The sequence below is a fragment of the Corvus hawaiiensis genome, chromosome 11 (assembly GCF_020740725.1).
Source record: "Corvus hawaiiensis isolate bCorHaw1 chromosome 11, bCorHaw1.pri.cur, whole genome shotgun sequence".
Taxonomy (NCBI): Eukaryota; Metazoa; Chordata; class Aves; order Passeriformes; family Corvidae; genus Corvus; species Corvus hawaiiensis.
Genome location: NC_063223.1, coordinates 9,450,317 through 9,469,907, shown reverse-complemented (window position 1 = coordinate 9,469,907; position 19,591 = coordinate 9,450,317). Strand labels below are relative to the sequence as shown.

General features: G+C 44.3%; 1 protein-coding gene across 10 annotated transcripts in view; it reads right to left on the bottom strand.

The window, feature by feature from the left end:
* Positions 1-19,591, bottom strand: part of ADAMTS9 (ADAM metallopeptidase with thrombospondin type 1 motif 9) — an 81,851-nt gene that overhangs the window by 43,456 nt on the left and 18,804 nt on the right. For 8 of the 10 annotated variants that reach the window (XR_007206193.1, XR_007206192.1, XM_048316168.1 and 5 more), the window contains exons 9-19: positions 19,015-19,161; positions 17,370-17,511; positions 17,050-17,157; positions 12,371-12,516; positions 5,825-6,006; positions 5,593-5,729; positions 4,415-4,532; positions 4,060-4,155; positions 1,398-1,564; positions 1,160-1,289; positions 470-596 (exon numbers count right to left, since the gene is read on the bottom strand). Coding sequence is in view for 8 of the 10 variants with exons in the window: in XM_048316168.1 (XP_048172125.1) it covers positions 470-596; positions 1,160-1,289; positions 1,398-1,564; positions 4,060-4,155; positions 4,415-4,532; positions 5,593-5,729; positions 5,825-6,006; positions 12,371-12,516; positions 17,050-17,157; positions 17,370-17,511; positions 19,015-19,161 (1,500 nt within the window). In the remaining 2 variants the exon portion in view is untranslated. The remainder of the gene's footprint in view (positions 1-469; positions 597-1,159; positions 1,290-1,397; positions 1,565-4,059; positions 4,156-4,414; positions 4,533-5,592; positions 5,730-5,824; positions 6,007-12,370; positions 12,517-17,049; positions 17,158-17,369; positions 17,512-19,014; positions 19,162-19,591) is intronic. The other 2 variants (XM_048316169.1, XM_048316171.1) reach the window with 1 other exon arrangement.

Sequence of the window (19,591 nt, the reverse complement as noted above, 5' to 3'; positions counted from 1 at the left end):
CCAGGAATTCTCTGGGGACAGCCCCAAACCCATTCTACACTTAAACCTATTCTTTGCTTTAAATAAACAATGATAAATCCAAGTCTCAGCTACGTTTTTGCTTTAAGTATGTTTTCCCCTCTTTGCAGGCTGTATGTAGAACGGCTCTGAGCATTTCTGATCCAGGCAGATGCAAATTTCAGACCCTGTATTGCACAGAGAGATTTTTCAACATTAGAGAATTTTTGTTATAGTTAGCCCTAATTGAATCAAGCAAGAGAAATGTAAAAAACATCAAAAAGTGCCTCTCAAAACACCACTGGTGGATGACAATCCCTCTTGGTTGACAAAGAGGCAACTACCAATCCTTTTCTTTTTCAAAATCTAATACAGGCTGGTGAGAAAGGGAATTATGGTGAGAAGTGCATGGAAAGAAGAGTAAATAATGAGTACACAATGTTATTTATATACACAGCTAAGCACAGTGCACCTTAATTCACATTCAGTGTTACAAGGCTCAGTGGTGGGGTCAGGCTGGGGAACTCGATCGCATCGCTGGTCTGACACCGTGAGCTGATCCGACTCTCTCTTACACACAGGTTTCCTTTTTCGTTCTCCTGCACAGAGAAAACCAGCACTTGGTTTGAGTCATGCAGCGAAGTGATCAATTCAGTTATTTCTCTTACACCTTTTGTAGCAGCATTTAAGAGATGTTTAGGTGTGCTTTCCTACCTCTATCAGAAACAGAGAGGGAGTTTAAGACTAAGCGGAGTAGAAGGGCTTTATCACAGACAGGATGGACACAAGCAGAGAGCTGCAGCACCCCCACAGGGATGGGCTCTGAGTGTTTAGCAGGGTGGGCACTGGCAACGATCGGATGTCAGACCCAAAACCAGACACTGGTGCATTTTGCAGCCTTAGGAGATGCCTCATGACCTTTTCTGTGCTTCAGCTTCCTCACTTGCAGACCAGGTTGTGAGGCTCACCTGGCTGGGAGGGGCTGTAAGGTGTCCTGCTCTGAAATCCAGAAGCACCTTGTAGGATGTTACCTACCACTGCAGTCCAGGGAAACAATCACACCCACAAGGTAAGAATCTCGAAGAAATCAGAGAGAGATCTGACAGCAATGCCCAAACCCCAAATGAATCCAGGACAAAACTAAGCCTTCCCAAGCACCCACCTTGGCAAAGCTTACTGCAGGGCTGCCATGGGCCATGCTCATTCCAGTAAAACTGCTGAGGTTTGTCCTCAATAGGGATATTGAACGTGTAACGAACGTCAGGATTGTACAAGTTGCCCACTGATAAAACCTGAGAAGAAGAAAAATGAAGCAGAGTAAACCAACAGATATCACTGCCCACTATTTTCAGTCCAACAATGCCGGGCAGACTTGTCCATACACACAACATATACTTCACCTGCAGCGTTATTTCTTGCTCAATCCGATCTGTAGAATTAATTCTTTCAATAGTATTATCGGAGCCACTGTATTCGATCACAGCATTCCCAACTTTGATTTCCCTTTTAAACATACTGACGACAAAGTCTCCATTTAATATAAAGTCTCCTTGACTGTTAGATAAGGCTGCATAGGTGCAAAAAACAAGAACTAAAGAGGCAGAATTAACTCATACGTACATAACAATGTGGGTCATGCGGTCTCAGTGCTCCTTTCCCTTGGGGGTGGGGGGAAAAGCCCACTGGCACTCTCAAACAGAAAAGATGTAAAGACAACAGCAGAGCTCTTGCAGACATTGTGCCTTCTCCTTTTTCCACTGGAAAGCCTCTTAAAAATGAAGGCTGAATGCCTGAAGTTGTTGCTAAACAGTTCATCCATAAGCCAATGCAGAGATATCTAAAAGGCATTCTGGGCTGGCTGCTGCAAGGAGCACGCATAGGCTGTATCCCCACACATACCACAGAAATAATCCTGCCCAAACCTTTCCATTAGCTGTGTGGATAGGGTGGCTTCCCTGGTGCTTCCAGGTGTGTTCTTAGGGTAAATGCACACACCCTAATTACCTAAACATGATTTTCTAGTATATAATTACAGGGAGTTTGGTCAGTATCTCTCCCTTTCTTTTCCTCTCCCTCCTCCCCCCGTACATTTTATTATTCCAAATCTTAAGCTATGTGAGAGTACTGGAGGCTTAAAGCCTAAATGCTTTATAAAAGGAACAGTTTCCTGAAAACAGCAGTCTGCTGCACAACTTCACACTAATGCGATTATGTAGCTAATTTCCTAAGTTAGTTTCCCCACCATTTCACCCATCACAGCTCTGCTACTAAAAAGCCCCTGTACTCAAAAATCTAGACACCAAAACACCAAAGGGAAGGTTTTTCCATCAAATGAGGAGCGATAATGAAGCAAAACACTGCTCAGTAGCAAACAGACGTAGATGGAGAAAACCTCACAAAGCAGAGGCTACACTCTAACAAGTGCCACACTTTGGAAGCTTTAATGTTATTAGGCAGTAGTAAAACTCATTAAAGGATTCCTTCTCTTTTACTGTATCTCCTGTAACAGCAGGTACATCTTGGACTTGATGATGACATCAAATCCCTCCTAAATTGTTAAGCAACTACAGGGTTCACAGTAACTGAGGGCCCAAGATTTCACACTCAGAGAGCTGCAAAATAAGTGGACACATGCATACTTCTCATTTGCTTCTAGTCAGGCCTAACGTGAAGAGATGCTTTCCCAGCAATATTAAAGCAACGTTAAAGAAGATTTGACTTCATTGTTTCCCAAGAAGATTAAAGGCCCTCCAAGAAGAGCTGAGAAGTTTGGGGCTCCTTCTGGGGTGAACCAGTTTGAGTAGGCACAGCATAGCGAGGATTGTTTTTTCCAGGAAAGAGGAATAATAAAACTTGCCTCCCTCCTCCAAGACAGAGAACTCTGAGACCTCAGTAAGGTTTTTTTGGTGCTGATGTGCATTCATGCTGCACCACCTCATCTTTTTGCCTCAATGAAGAGTCCAGCCACATGGATGGCATTTCAGACAGCCAAGGCTGTCAGCATTGCCTCCCTTTGGTGCATGGTAGACTCTGGTATTGTTTCTCAAGTGACTCCCTTTACCTTTGATGGGCTAGGGGCCATCAGCCAACTCCTCTTTTTAACATACCCAGTTACAGGAATTTGGTGAGATAAAACAAAATGAAGTGCCCTGTTGAGAGACGTAAATACAGGACCCTGTGCTACTGCAACACAACTGGTAGTGCAAGGCACAGGGTGTGCAGAAGAGGAGGACCAGAGACTCTGAGAGACCCCAAACAGGACTTAATGGCAAGATCAGCCTTCAACTAGCAGGTGTAACATCAGTCGTGATGTTCATTTGTATTATCTCTGCTATTGAACACAAACAGAACTATCCATGGGGTGAGTTAGTGATCATGATGGAAAAGACACTCATGGCCATGCTAACAACATATATGTGCATGTAGCAGAGTGGTCTAACAGAAGCATTTTCATCTGCCTCTGAAGACACAGCCACAGGTTAGAGAAAACAGTGACTATGAAAGTCCCTCAGCCAAAGGCCAAGTTACTGTTAGGTTTAAATCAAACCAACAACTTTGGTGCAGGCTATTTCTTTACAGTTACGTGTCACTATCAGGCCTCAGTCTAAGTGAAATCAGAATTATTATTCTCAGAAGAATAGAAGACAATTTCTCTTTGTATGTGTTTGCACAAACATCTTTCAGGACATGGCACCAGCCAAAGCATGGTGACAGCAGTTGCAGTGAGGAGACTCCAGCAGAACTCAGAATCCTGTTTGGTTCCCAGCTTTATCCCTCAGTTCCCACCCAGGCTCAACAGTCCTTCACAGCCCTAGACAAACCCTAAGGGAATATTTCTTATAATTGGTGAAGTTCCCAAATGTTGCATCTAGGACAGCATGAACAAAAATAAAAGGAAGAAGATAAGGCTGGATGTTTGGCAGACATATAAAAATTCCCACCAAGAAAACATCTCCCTTAAATGAATTCTTCATCCTCCCTAGCAGAGAGCTGCCAGTAGATATATCACCACAACCAGGCAACCTAGCAGATTTCTGGAGTGAAATAAGGAGTACAACTCACCCAGGTAGTTGTCATCCTCTGGTTTCCCTGAGTAACTGTGCTGACGCACATCAATATTAGTGGCACCAGCTGGGATGCGAACCACAATGTTATAACCTAGGAAAGATTTAACAGAAAGTCAAGGCTATTACACAGGCATTTCATTTGCTTTGTACAGGGGAAGGGAAATGAGCAAAGTTACCTCACATTACACAAGCTGATACGTTTCAGCTAGGGATAGCATAGTTATAAAATGGAATATACTATAGCTAGAAGGATTTTGTGGTTTACATCAGTGTTTTTGTAGATTAAGTGTTGTAATGGCTTTTACAGACCCACATTTTTCACTATGAAGTTTTTAGCAACAGATTCTTACCATAATGCACCGTGTTAAATGTGCCTGCAACAGTTTTGCATGAAGAATTATCCCCACCACAAACACCACATTTATCTCTTCTTGCTTTTGAATTCAGCACATGATCACATCCAGCTTGCTTTAAGAGAAAAATTGAAAAAAATAGATTGAGCAAATACAGACTAGAACAGCATTGACAAATCTCCTAATTAAGGCACACAAAAGCTGTTTATGCAAAAGGCTGCCGTGAGATAAAGCGGTTTGCTTACCCACATTTTTCCACTGACTTACAGTGTGGGCATCCCACAAGGTTTTACAACAAAAGGCTTTTTAACAAAGCAAGAATCAAAATGGCTGTTTGCACTAGGCAATGCCTTCAGTAGAGAAAAATTCTTGCATCAATTGTTCCCATAGAGAAAAGTGCGAAGAATGATTGTGAACAGAAATCTGGAGTCTGATCAGGAAGAACTGGGGCAAAGCACAGAAGGAAGCAACACTGGGATTTAGGCTGAGACCTCCACACCCCTCAATAACTTAGGGCAGATGTGCAAACATCTTTCACTTGAGTGTGTCCCAAGAAGAGCTGGTGAATGGTCTAGAGTAAGTCTGATGAGGAGTGGCTGAGGGGGCTGGGGAGCTCAGCCTGAAGAAAAGAAGGCTCAGGGGAGACTTTCTCACTCTCTACAACTACCTCAAAGGAAGTTGTAGCCAGGTGGGGGTCAGGCTCTTCACAGGTAACAAGCAATAGGACAAGAGAAAACAGCCTTATGTTCAACAGGGGAGGTTTAGGTTTGATATTAGGAAATAATTCTTCACCAAAAGGGTTGTCAAACACTGGAACAGGCTGCTCAGGGCAGTGGTGGGAGTCACCCTCCCCGGTGGTATTAAAGGACATGTGGATATGGCACTTGGGGACATGGTTTAGTGGTGGACTTGGCAGTGCTGGGTTAATGGCTGGACTTGATCTCAAAGGTCTTTTCCAACCTAAATGATCCTATGATTCCATGTGTGGCTCTTTGGCAAATCTGGAGGTTGGCACAAATGTCAGACCATTTAGGGCTTACGGAGTCTGCAGATGCTGCTGGCAGCCCCTGAGCGAAGAGGACATGCCAACAACTGCCTGGATCATGGTGCAGAAGTGCCAGCCTGCCCTACAAAACTGCCATCCCCCTTTGGTGAAGAGGAAGGAAAATGATTACCCGGCAGAGGCCCTGCACGCAGATGTCATTGGTGTCGGGGCCGCAGGGCGTCCCGTCGATGACCCGGTCCCGCAGCTGGTAATAGGCCGTGTTCCCTGCCACCCGGCAGAACAGCTTGCACCGATCCTTCATCAGGACTGTGGCGAGAGAAACCAGAAGCACGCTATCTGAACACTGTCATCCCAAAGCAGCAATGCAGGAGGCAGGACCTACATCCCCCCCAGCCACTTACTGCCGCTGTATTTGGGAACCCAGCGCACATTTGTGGGAAGCCCATTGATGTTGAAGTGTTTCCCATCAAAGTCGGCACACTGCTCATCCCGGAAATCCTTCTTCAGCTTTGAGCATGGTTCTGTGTTGCAGGATTTAAACTTCATGCGACGACCCACGCAGTATTTCCCACCGTTTTTGGGTCTGCAGAGACAACACCAGGCTGGCAATGAGGTGGAATTGCAATTCTGCAACCTGTTCAGTACAGTCAGGATTTGCAACAGCATTTTGTGGGTTCTGTCTTTGTGCGTATCTTTAACTAGTATCCCAGGCTGACAAGCAGGAAATGTTATGCCGGTGTCTAACAAAAAAGATCACATATGCAATAAAAAGGGATGAAAAAGAGAATATGTGCTTTCTGATGGATGCCATGGCAGTGAGAGAAGCCAGAGAGGAAGAGCAACATCTTCTTCCCCACCTGAGGATTTATTTTCACCTGAGGGATCCCACTCAGGCCCTTGTCTCCTTACAACCCCATCAGTCCTATGGATTTTGTGGCTGAAAATTTGCCTTTGATTTAGTGGGTTGCAAATAACTAAACATCACAGGAGAAAAGGCTTCCTTCCCTGCAGAGGCAGCACTTAGTCCTTCAGGATTTCTAGCCCCAAATGTTAGAAATGTTAATGCTGAGCACTTTGAAATAACTTCCACATATTCCAGAAAGCACCAAAGACAGCCAATAAATAACTTACCCCCATTTTATAGCAGGATGACACTGGTTTAAAGTGGGGAGAGAGATCCCACCCAAGCCACATAAAAAGTGGATAAGCCTAGGAGAAGCTATCGTTTTAAATTTCCTGACTCACAGATTCAGGGCTGTAGTCATAAAACTATTTTTCTCACATGTAGATGGAGCCTTTGCCAGAGAACATCACTGTGAGGATTGAAAGAGCCTCTCCAAATGCCAGCAGTGGTGCAAGAATGAGCTGCACATCAAAATAACCACCAAACCTACATCTTCTACCCACCCCCTGTAAAATGAGTGACTGCACTAGCAGTGCAATCAGAAGAGCAGTGCAATCAGAAGAGTTACGTGCCAGGCTCCAACATCCTGGCACCCACAACTCCTGCCTTCCAGGACTGTTCTTCAGGATCAGCTCTGTCTTGCCTGGGGACCAGGCACTCATGAGTGCCCCAGGGATGCTGGCAGAATGCTCCTTCCCTTGGAGCCTGGTTGGGAAGGAACACACAAAGGTTTGAACACTTGAAGACCCTTCAAGACGCAGATGAATGAGTGATAAATGGGAACCACCCCTGCCCTCAGAACAGAGATGCTCACCGTGAGATCTCCACGTTGCATGCAGCCAACACCTCTAACAGAAGGGACAGCACCCCTCTGCACATGCACAATGGTCTCTACACACTGTGAGTCAACAAGTTCCTGCAGCTGAACAGAACTTTTTTGGCATCTCTGCACCTCCACCACCCAGGAAGCCCAGCAGTGCCTTTTCTCCCACAAATAACAATTCTTCACTCTTACGCTCAAGAACTCATTGTGACTCAAGTAGCAGAGTTCCTGTGAAACAAATGGAGAGACAGAAGCATAGAACAGCTCGCCCTTGCCAAAAGATTGCCTGCAAAGCAGGAAAAGGCAGGCAGACTCCCCACCACCCCATCAGCACCACTAGGGATGCTCACAGGTCTGGCAGAAGGAGTTGCCTCCTTGAGCAGCTGCAGGTGAGACGCTGTAGCACCACTAGTTACACACATGGGATTTTTCCTGCCAGCATCCTCCAGTCACTGAGATCCTCACTGCTGTGGTGCGGACCCCTCTAGTCCTATCCTAAATGCCACGGAGTATGAACAGCCTGAGCAATAGCTACTAACACCAGCTCTACCTGCTCTGAGGGCAGTTCTCACATGCCATCTAGAAATGAAATTCCTGTCACTTACAAATGTTTTTGGTGTTTGCAATTAAGCAAGTACCAGTGATAAAAAGCCCAAGCAACTGCACAGTGCCCATTGAAGATTTTACACCACTTCCTAGTGGCAGAATAAGTCTAAATCTGGTTTTTACCGATTTAGTCTGTTGTTCACCTTGTTGTGACAAACAACTTCAAATAACTTACTTGATTACACTTGGGACAGCTCTAAGGCTATCAGCACAGCAGCCCCTTTAGACATAGCCCAAACTCCTCCTTGCCTTGCAGGCACAATGGCAATTGCTGGGGGTTTCCCAATACCAGAGCCCATCCCATGCCTGCACATGAGCTACCTCTAGCTACAAAGGGACATCTCAACCGTCTCACTACACAGCACACTTCTTAATCATGGCAGCAGCACACTCCAGACCTGGGTGAGTCTTTCATGGAGGAGTTAACAGGATTCATCATTTTCACTTCAAAAGCATTTGTACCTCTGCAGGACTGTTGCAGTTTGACAAAGCCTCTGAGGTATACAAACCTTTAAGAGGGTATTTCTTTAAAAAAAAAAATTGCAATTACAACATTTTTACGGTAACCACATTGCTTCCAATATAAATCAATTTAACTAAAATGAAACTCTTAACTATTTAGATAAGGAGAACATGCAGGAGCCTCTTTTTTTTTTTTAAGGTGTGTCTGATAAAATCCAAAGTCCCAAGCAATTATCTAGTTTTCTCTTCTCTAGACATGACCCCTGAGATTGAGATAACACTAACACATGGATACACCACAAACTAAAGGATGCTACAGCTTGCCATCTTGTTGCAAACTGTCAATTTGGTAATCCTGGCAGTAAATCTCCGTGCAGACAGTGCTGGGGGCCGAAACACACTCACACTTCTGACATTTAAAAGCAGCTCCAAACTCCCCGGATGGTTTCAGAGTGTGTCTTAGGTTACAATGTAAGATGTAACCAAAACTATGTATTCTATTACCATCTTCATAAGCCGCTAAAAACAGGTGGCGAAGTGCTCCTGATCATGTTTCCTCCCTCCTGACTCCCTCCGGGGGTTAATGGGCCATCAAGGTCTCACTGCATGACCCATAAAATTACATCATCCCATTGTGAAATGCTCCGCCCAGGGGGAGGAACCAAGCATTCCTACCTGGCTATAATCTGAGGCCTGGAACACCACGGGAGCATCTACCACTGGATTCCCAGAGGATACGAGCTTGACAACCACCACTGGAGAAGGACCAGACCCTTCTACAGGATCACCGCTTTGCCAGCACCACATCTGTCACTCCAACAAGGACGGTAGCCACTATTTAATTGGACTGCTACCACCACCCTGCCTGACAGGCTGTCAGGTTGTATTCTGACTCTGTCAGTGTTTCTGTACTACTGCATTTATTTGAATTTTCCTATTAAATTGTAGTTCTGACTTGGAATCTCTCACTGGTTTGCTTTCAAACTAGTACAGAGTGTTTTTAAGCAGCATTGCTTTTCACAGAATCTGAGGGACAGAAAAAGCTGACTCTGAAAAATAAGTCACCCTCATAACATTGATTTTCAGTGTCATGAATAAATACAGCATACTTCACTCTGTGTAATATTTTTATGGATCATCAACAATGTACCACAGAGACAGAAGGGAAAGCAGCACATGCATAGAAATCTTCTTGTTTTGTTTCCACTTCCTTTCTCTCTCTGAATTAACAGCCAGCGTGGACCCACTTTCAATCCAGTATCATTCCCCTTACAAGCTCCTGCACACACCCCAGAACCACTGCACTCCTCCCAGCAGCCTAGAAACTCTCAGGCCCAGGAAATGATGCGGTCTCATCCCCATTACCACCCCAACAGGTCTGAAATAAACTATGCATAATCCATCACCTTGAGCATTTTCACTTGCAGATTTTGAGACAGCACCCAGCTCCCAGCAGTCCAAGAGCACCAGGTACAGACACCCTGCCAAGAAGTGATGTTCTGGGGGTGCTTTGCACCTGCTGAGCCCCATGGGCAGCAGCTCTGCCTGGGAACACTCAGATTATCACAATGAAAAGCCCCAGGAGAATTAACTGCAACGTACACATGTTCATCTGCACATTTGCCCATGTACCTGTGCTCATGTGTGAGAGCAGAAAAATCTGTGAAGTTCCAGCGTACACAGATCAGTTTGAGATAGCCTTCCCTGCATTCCAGGAAGCCCGAGGATTGGGAATTGGTTGGTGGCTAGCACACTAACCTATACATGTGTTTACATGTCAGGCTCAGACAGTTTTCAGCACAGGTGGATATTTCTGTGATGGACTAAAATGCAAACGTGATCTGACTCGCATCCAGAGATAACACTCCCCCATCCAAAAAGCCATTCCTGAAAACAAGGCTTCTGGTATTGACATCTTATCAAATATGCCCTTTCCCGTAATTCTGCAACATGTCTTTCTTTGAAAACCACGGCTTGCACCACAGACCCTCTGATCATGCACTGCAGCCATAGGCTTTTTCCACCAGTCAAGCTCAAATTCCCATGTGGGCAATCTCAGTGGGAAGGGTCTGGTCTGGTTAGCAAATACATTCCTTCAGGGTATGTCAAAACATGCTGGCATTTCAGAGGCTTACAGCTCTTCCTGCATCCCTACAGGATACTCATCCATGTAGGTGTCAGAGCACTCTACAAAGAGAGGCAGGAGTTGCAGCCTTACCTTCTGTACCATGGAGGGAATGGATGTAATTTTCAATGCCAGATTTAACACAATTTTTACTGGATGCAAGATCCCACCCCAGATCCTCATGCACAGAAAAAACTTTAAAAAGCTAAACCATCTTTGACTAGAAAAGATTTACTGAGAATTATTTCAGACCTTACTTGAGGTATCTGGGTTGAGTTTTCTGCCTTCTACAACAGAGGAGAAACTGTCTATTTTTGAAGTACTTTGAGAAGGGGGAAAGGCAAGAGAGCATCCAGTGGGGTCTCATCTATTTTCATCATCTCAGCAGCCCCATGATAACGGGGACACAGGTGGTGGGAGCTCACACTGTGGTGTCAAATCACAGGCACAAACCAACAATCAGTGTAAAGTTCTGTGGATGGTGCCAGGACAGATGACTCCTCATGGAGACCTCATGAGGGGCTGGAGAAGAGAGGCCAGTGTCAGCACAAAGTTCAGGAAAGGGGGCCTGGAAAATAACCACTATCAATCATAAGGATTTCTTGGGCCGCTTGGTGCCAAGTGTGTTTAGGAGCTTTTGCAAATCCCAGCCACAGCAATACACCTTCTGAAGCACCAGGATACAAACCACAAGCTATCAGGGAAGATGGAATTTCAAATCCCTTGGCTAGCCTTTAGGATAAAGGAGATTTTCTATCACAAAAAACTATCAGTCCAAACAGATGCCTCTCAGAAGACAGGAATATATCTCGCTGACAGCATCCAAAGTTTCAGCAGCAGAGCTGGAAACATGCTTTGTTTTTGTCTTTCCATGGCTACTGAAGACCATACGGAGTGTGCTGTCTCAGCACAGCCAGATGAGAGCTCTTTGCACTTGTGTTTTTCTTAGCATCGTTTTAATTAACGTGCTGATGTCCTTCTCTCTCAGCCTCAACTTTTGACACTTTTCCAGCTGTGCTGAGCAGCCTCTCCTGTTACTATACCACCAGTGCCATAGGTATAAGCTCTCCTTTCTCCCATTAGCAGTGACAAAACTATCACTGGCACATCCCGAGTGGCAATTTCCTTGGCAATAAACCATCCAACACCAATGATGAGAAACAGGAATCTTTTTAAGACCCCTCAGTGCAACCAGCCCCATAGACCCCTCTCCTCTCTGTATCTCAGTCACAAATAAAAGCCCAGAAAGCCTCCGGCCCACTCCTTCTGCAAGAAGGCAGTTAAACAGAAAGCAGCACAATTCACAATTTAGGTAAATAGGCTGCTTTCATACCGGTTGCTCAAGCTATTACTATCATACCAGCTACATATTTGTCTTCTTGAAGCCCACAGCAAAATTCCCTGCCATTTCAAAGGGTGCAGGATTTTACATTCCAGGCTGACAGCAAACATTTTTGAGACCCACTTTTTAATGGGGCACAGATTTCTGCTGAGGTTTGGCTAGTCTGCACCAGCTGAAATGTAACTGTATAAAGGATCAGCAGCAAAAGCAGCCAAAAGCTGCAAAACCAGACGAAGCAGGAATAAAATGGCAAAAAACTTTATTATAAAGGCCTGTAGGAACAGCTGCAAAAGCAACCAAAGCAGGGGTAAAATGGTGAAAAAGGAAGACTCCTTCCTTTCTCCCTTCTTTCTGAATCACAACTTTGGAGGAAGAAAAACACCTCTGGAAGTGGGACCCCAGCTGTGCTTCCACAAGAAAACAGAAGGTAATAAACCCATGCAAGTACCACCCTTTTCCTTCCCTCGTTGGTGAATGGATCCCTTTTTAGACCACTTTGCCCACAAATCAATGACTGGATCCTGCCTCACCCGTGCCAGGCAAAGCCACCCATCCCCAAGGCAGAGCCATCTGTCCTTGGCGCCCACAAGGACTGGGGACAGCCAAAGTTGACTTCAGCCCATCTGGGCAACCCAAACTGCTTTTCCCCATCCCACCCTCTGGCACTTCCCCTCTGTGCACTCACTCAGGCCTGTTGCATTCTCGAATCGCTGTCTTTATGCCGCCACCACAGGTCCTCGAGCAGGCCCCAAAGGGGCTCCAGGTGCCCCATGCTCCGTCTGTCACCGGCGCCTCTCGCTCCTTGGGCACGCACATCCCAAACCTGCAGTGCTGTGTATGAAGGAGAGACATGGCAAAGGTGGGACTGTGTTGCTTTGCATTATGAGCGACTAACAGTGACAAGCCTGGGCAACAAGACTCAGCCTCACTTATTTCTCAGCCACACACGATGATTTTGCAATCAAATAAAACTGAACTACTTTATATTTTGCCTGTCACCCCCATATTTTTCTTTCTCTGTACCCTTAAATGACAAAGTGAAGGCAAGGTGCTGAGTTCGTGGAATGATTTATGGGATGAAGACTGAGGAGAATAGCAATCACTGAATATTCCCTACTTACTGGTGCTGAGCAGCACAGCAAAGCTCACAGCACTGGCTTTTCAAAAAGCTGCTTTATCTGATTTCCTGGAGAGCTGCAGAAACTGTGCCGTGCCAGGGGAGGAGACAGGCAATGAGGAGAAACACCAGGGAAAACTCAAACCTCCCCACAGCTACCCAGCAGCAAACTTCCAAATCCAAAAGGCAAATAAAATAGAAAAATGAATTCCTCAACCCAAAGTGTTTTTTTTTTTACACTCAGACATAACATGGGACTTGCCAAGACCTGGTCTACACTTCCATTTTCCAGCTATGACTCTTGCTTTCTTTTGTTTGGAAAACCAGATTAAGTTATTTTGGCAAGCCCCCCATCCCCATTTTCATGGTATAAATTGTGTTCTTTGGGGTATGTTTACCAGATGTACTAAACAGACTTCTGCAGAAGTGAGCTCTAGAGAAGAGTCACCTTCTGGCCTCACCAGAGTGGATGAAAAGATGTCCCCTCTCAGTGAACAGTGCTTGCTACAGTTGATTTAAACCCAGAGATATGCAGATGCCTAAATCTTTGTAATTATGGGAAGCCCAAACATTGCTGATTGCTCACAGATTTCAAGAGGCTACAGACTACAGATTATAGGTAGAGAGCATCACTAAAATATTCCCTTGCAGTATTTCTGTGCACCAGGTGCTGTTCAGATCTGATGATCTTTATGGAAACAGGGTCAAATTCGCTGATGCATCATGTTTTTCCACCCCTTTCACTAATAGCACAACGTTGTGTCAAGACACACCACAAGCTCATCCCGCTTTTTTAGACACCCTTATGAACCACATTGGATAAAGCTATCTAGGAAAACAGAGCAGAATCAAGCTGTCATGGGGCTGTGCATCCCACAGGACACCAGCTCTGCAGCACACAGACACCTTTTGCCCATGAAGGCTGACTTGTCACATTGCTTTGCTGATGAAGAAAGCTGATCTCAGGTGCATTTACCCATGGACATGGTTTGCAGGACAGCTGAAGAACTCATAATTTGAGTTCTGCGTGTGGTGTTTGCTCAGAGACAAGCATGGTCTCTAGGATGCAACATGCCCGAGATTTGCTTTCATCCGAAGATCTGATTCCCCAGATGAAATTGACTACAACCCATCTGCTACAGTAAAGGACAGCAATAAAATCAGCTGAAATGCCTGTTTCTTTGCTGCAGGATGAACACTTATGAAGTACAACTCCTCCTGGCATTTAGAGGTTGAAAACCTGAAGGTTGGGGTCCCTATACAGGTCCAAAGAGGTCTGACAGCTATCATTAAATAACAAAAATACATGACACCAATCCAACAGTGCTGTCCCAGTGGAGAACTTCTTGCAGCAATGTTGATGCTCACAGCTAAATATCTAACTAGAGACATGCTTGGCACCACTGACCCAGGGAAGATGACTGAATAGCTAACTAGTGAATGAACACAGCTAACAGACCGTGACATGACCTATATGTCTCCTATCCTATGGTTGAGTATTAACCAGGAAGTCATCTACATCCATTGATTTTATTAAAAATTTAGGGTTTGGAGTTGATGGTAAAGCAAAGCGGGGGAAAAGAGCAGCTGTTTTAAATAAATTGCAAGATTACCTTATGAAAACGAAATGGTGTTTCCTGGAACCACACTGCGAACAGTCTGGCTATGCAACCTTTGTGCCTTTCGTATTTTAAAAATAATTTCTATGTTGAGATACAGCAAGAAAAACTAAAAAGCTTGCCAGGTCCTCTTTCCTATAACCTTACAGCTCACAGAATGAAGAGAATAAAAGGGGGGTTGTCTGGAGCAAATTCAGAGTATCTTAGACACACAGTGGAGCTGGAGAGCACTGGCAGGGATGGAAGATATTACAGCAGAATTTCCTTTCCTTTGTCTTGCCACTGGAGTTCCAGATAATTCACCAAATCCAGTTCCCATCCTTGGGCTGGCTGGCTGAATGGAGTAGCAGGGGACAGAATGGGGTGTGCAGCTCCATGCGTGCATAAGAGATACACTACCTGCTGCCACAGGGCAGCAGACACAAATCATTACTATTCAGCTACTCTTCTGTTACCATTCTTTAAACAGCCCTGAAAACCACAAGGGAGAGCGGCCCAAATTTACAGTCCTCTTTATTTTCTTTCAGAGATTTATCTCCACCCAACAACGAGCTGGTTCTGTGGAACACGATAAAACCACCACCCAGCAAAGCCAGACTCTGGGCTGGGCTTATGGTTTGATTTAGCACTATCAGATTCAGGGTCCTCACATGCAAAATATGCATAAGTTAATACTCCCATGTTGTTTTAATGCCCTTGATTTAAGAGTAAATGTAGAGCCCAGTTAAATCTACATCCAGTAGTTTTAGCTAGATCTCTTTTTTTAGCTATTCAGGCTCTCTTATTTCCAAAGATATCTCCATAAAAAAATGGTATGGTATTTTCTCCATCTGCCAACCCATACAGCACAGGCTTTAAACATGCAGACTCGAGCCATTAGTCAGCAAGTAGCAGTTTGACAGAGCTCCTGGCCACAGCAGAGTACCAAAATAGCAATTTATTCCAAGGGAAAGCACTTCAGACTCGCACCTCAGCACTTTACAAGCCCAAGTAAATACTAAGCAGGACAGAGTTTATGATGATCCAAACTTTAAGCTTGAGTTAGACGAACACACAGACAGAAAATTACTCTGTAAAGCCCTTTTGTGAGAACACATTTAAATGCCTGAACATGAGTGGGCTGCATTAGCTTTTCTCAAGAGCCCATCTGCACTCAGCTGAGAAGTTGAGATCACACTTGTCTAATTTGTCTAAACTTGTCAAATTGTCTAAATTTGTGGCCTGAAATGTTTTTTGCTCACATGGTCTTTATTAACAGCCATGCAGCTGGACACTGCATGACACGAGGCAGCTCTGAAGGGGTGCTGATCTACTCAGCTGCTGCTCTTTGCACATCACTCTGGTCATACCCAAAGGTAAGTGCAGGTTTGTTGCAGCCCAGATTTTTGGAATTCCAAGAAAATTTCAAGGTTATTGCTGATCTTTCAGCAGTGAGCAGATCCCAAGCTCACCAACAGAGAAGCTGAGGGCACAAGGTCTCAAGTCAGGGACTCCACAGATACCTACACTTTAGTGTATGTATCAAAACGGGGATTTTACACAAAAACATTAAATAGACATTCCAACCATATCTCTAATGCACATTCTCAACCATAAAAACAAATCTGCAACTGCACTTTTCCCTAAGAAAGGAAGGCAAATTGATACATGATGCTCATTGTCCTGAAGGAAATCAGTCAAGCATCATTGAACAATCGAGTTTTCAGACACATGGAACAAAAGATAAATTACCAAAGAGTTCCACAGCCTGTATGGAAAACTATATTTAAAAGAGCATCCAGAATTTTTTTAAAAATACATTTGAGAGAATATGATTTAAAGCTTTGACTCTTCCAAAAAAATCCCATTATTATTATTATTATTATTAATACTAATTATATAATAATAGTAATAATATTGCTCTTAAGAGCTGGAAAAGCAAAATTTTAAGCTATACCATGTAGAATAACATCACACTATTTTTACTAGACACAGATGGACAATACTTTTGTTCAGACACAAATGGTAAGAACCAGTTAGCATTTTTATTCAAAAGCTTCAGTATCTCAATAAAAGAAAAATCCTCTCAACTATTTTTCTGCAGATACGAACAACTAAAAATTAAACACTTATCCTAGAAACCACAATGCTAGCTGGAAATTAACATTGCATGTGGAAATTGAAAGTTTCTATGAATTACTGCCAAAAATGTTCCATACAGAAAATGTCAACCAATTCTATATTTTACTCTGAAGTTGTCAAGATGAAAAGCCAGCTGACAAGTTTACGTTACACAGAATTACTAATTGCTCACATCACATAGGCGATTTCTAACAAAAGCTTAGGGAAGCTTTGCAGAAGTTTTGCTCAAAAGTTCACTCAAGGGCATGAATTTAAAAAGATAAGCACTCCAGAAGGAATTTAAACAATGTTATGCTAAGCAGCCAACTTCAATCACGTTATCTGGGCTAGAGATGGCCCAGGCACCACCGGGCTTGAAACACATCGAGCTGCTTTGGGCTTCCACCACTGCAGTCAGAGCCATGCCCCACACAACTGGCATTAGGGTAGGATGATTTTGACTGATATCCTCAGCCTGAACCCAAGGAAATAGAGCCACGAAGGCTCAAACCACCAGGTATTACAGACCTTTCCAGGCTCACATTCTGTCCCATCAGCCCAAGGTGTGTGTTGGGTTCGACATCCCTTGTGAGCACCATCGACGTTGATACACCAAAGTCGTCGACACTGCATCTGCTTAAGTGATTGCAGAGATCGAAACATTAAATAAGTGCCATATGCCTTACCAGACAGACAATCCTTTATGAAATTATCCCCCTAGGATGTATCATTAACTCACAAGCTTGACAGTAAGTTGATGGATTGTGGGTCTGCCATTCATCCAAACCCAGGAGACCTTATTTTGCTCTGGCAAAACCAGGAAAAATAAGGTGTGAAATTTCACTTACCATATAGGGGCACACTTGGGATCCGGGTCCAAAAATTAACTCACATTGTTTGTTGACGTCATAAATCAGCCCTGGGAGCTGCTGAGGCAATGTGTAAGTTCTTGATGAAGGTTCATCAAGCAAACACTCCCCATAACCAGTGCTACAACACAAATCAGAACAATGGTGTTAAACAGGAGGCGATGAGATCAGAAACCACTTGTGTTTGCCTGAATTAGCCTTTGGGCAGTTGTACACCACATTTGCCACATTTAACAAGCACTACAAGAGCTACTGCAAACTCACGCACAGGAGGATGTGTTACCCATCCACCACCACCACCCTTGTACTGTGACAACAACCATCCACCACAGCACAGTCAGCTACCCTGGCAAAAACATTTCTGAGTGTGCATTTAGTTGCTGAGCAAGTGCTGGTACATTTTTATAAAGAATTCAGAAAGAAAAATAATTGATTAGTGTCTTGGGGTGACTTTATGATGTGTATCCTCTACCATTGCCCTATGCCCAGAAATTAATTTTTGACCCTTTCAATGCTTTTAAACTGAGCCTGAGAGGGGGAAGGAAAAACTGAGCAAAACTTTTTCAAAGCAGTTTGCAGCTTGTTCAAGGTCACACAGAGATAGAGACTTTTTTTCAGCTGCGGCAGGAGAGCGAGAGGGAAGGGAAGCACCCGGCTTGCTTTTCTCTCCAGCCAGCTTTCGGCAGTTTTTTTCCTCAGCTTTTTTTTTTTCCTTTGGGGAGTTGAACTTTTGTTTTCCTGGGACTTCGTTTCTTTCCCCTTTTCTCTCTGCTGGACCATTTCAACATCAGAATACATTGGGAGGACCTTCCACCAAGGCCTTGGCCGTGGAAGTGGGCCCACCACCCTGTCCCAGCTCCAAGGAGGGGGAGAGAGAGATCTACGGAAGGACTCTGGAATTTTCCCAGGTTTCTCTCAGCAGGGCGAGGGGTTTTATTATTTAGCATTATTATCCTTTTCCTGTGTGTTTGTTAAATAAATAGTTTTTATCTCTTTCACTTTCCTTTGAGGAAAATTTATTTTTCCTGAACCTGGTTGCTTATGCCTTCTCTCAGAGAATATATTTCTAAATTTGACCAAACTGGCACAGAACTGCCCAAGGGTCTGAGCTCCTGGATTTGCCAGAACACCATCATGGTTCTCATTCTGTTCCACATCACAACACATGGGAAGGCATCACAGCAAAATGGGCGAATCGCTGTGCATCAAACTGAACCGTGGGCTCCTGGAACGGTGTTCCCACCATGGATTAGTGCCAGGGCTTTATCTTGACCTGTGGAGCAGAAAGGCAGATTCAAATTTGCCTTCTAAAACACAGCTCCGTATCTGGGCCACAGGGCTTGGAAAAGTCATTCTTCAGGTTTGAGGAGAACACACATTCCTTAAAAGCAATATCCATGGGGGAAGACTTGTTCTTCCCCATTGAGAGGCTGGTCCTTGCCAGCTTATCATGAGGTTGAACTGGCAGGGGTGCATTCCAGCTCTATGTAAAGGATGTGTGCACACACAAATCCCTCTGATTTCCTCCAAACGCTGCACACTAGGACTCCAAATTAACCAAAGAACTCTATGGGACACATGCACATGTGAAAACAGCCCAACACATGCATATGCAAGGCCTTACTCCAGAAATTCAGTGATGTACTTCCTACTGCATTTTGACCACATCCAGGGATTGGTGTAGAAGTTCAGTGTTGGTGCCATGACATGCTGTTGATTTTTACCTCCATCTTCCTTGCACTTGTGATTGTCATCATGTGGCATGTTAAATCTAAGAGAAAAGGAGCAGCGAAAAGAAGAGTCAGTTAACAGGCAAACATCAGGTATCCAGCATAGCAAGGGCAACAGTGTGAACAAAATGCAAGCAAACCCAAGACTTTTTCCTAAATATGCTGCTGACAGATATTACAGAATAAAAGTACTAATACACACATATTCATAACAAATTCAGAAGTGTTAACTAACAGGGTTTCTAGCACTCATCTGGAAAAAGCTGTGCAGCACCCTGCTAAGCTCTCTACTCTGTGCCTGCGTATATTTAGCCAGAGAAGTCCTCCAGGGAGCCTGGAGGAAGATGCAAATCCAGCTGCAGTTTCCTTTTCAGCTGATGGCTGCTATCCTGCAGACAGGCTGGAGTCTGGCCCCACCCTCATAAAAATGGCAAATACTTTGGAACTGACCACAGATTCAAGAGTTGATCT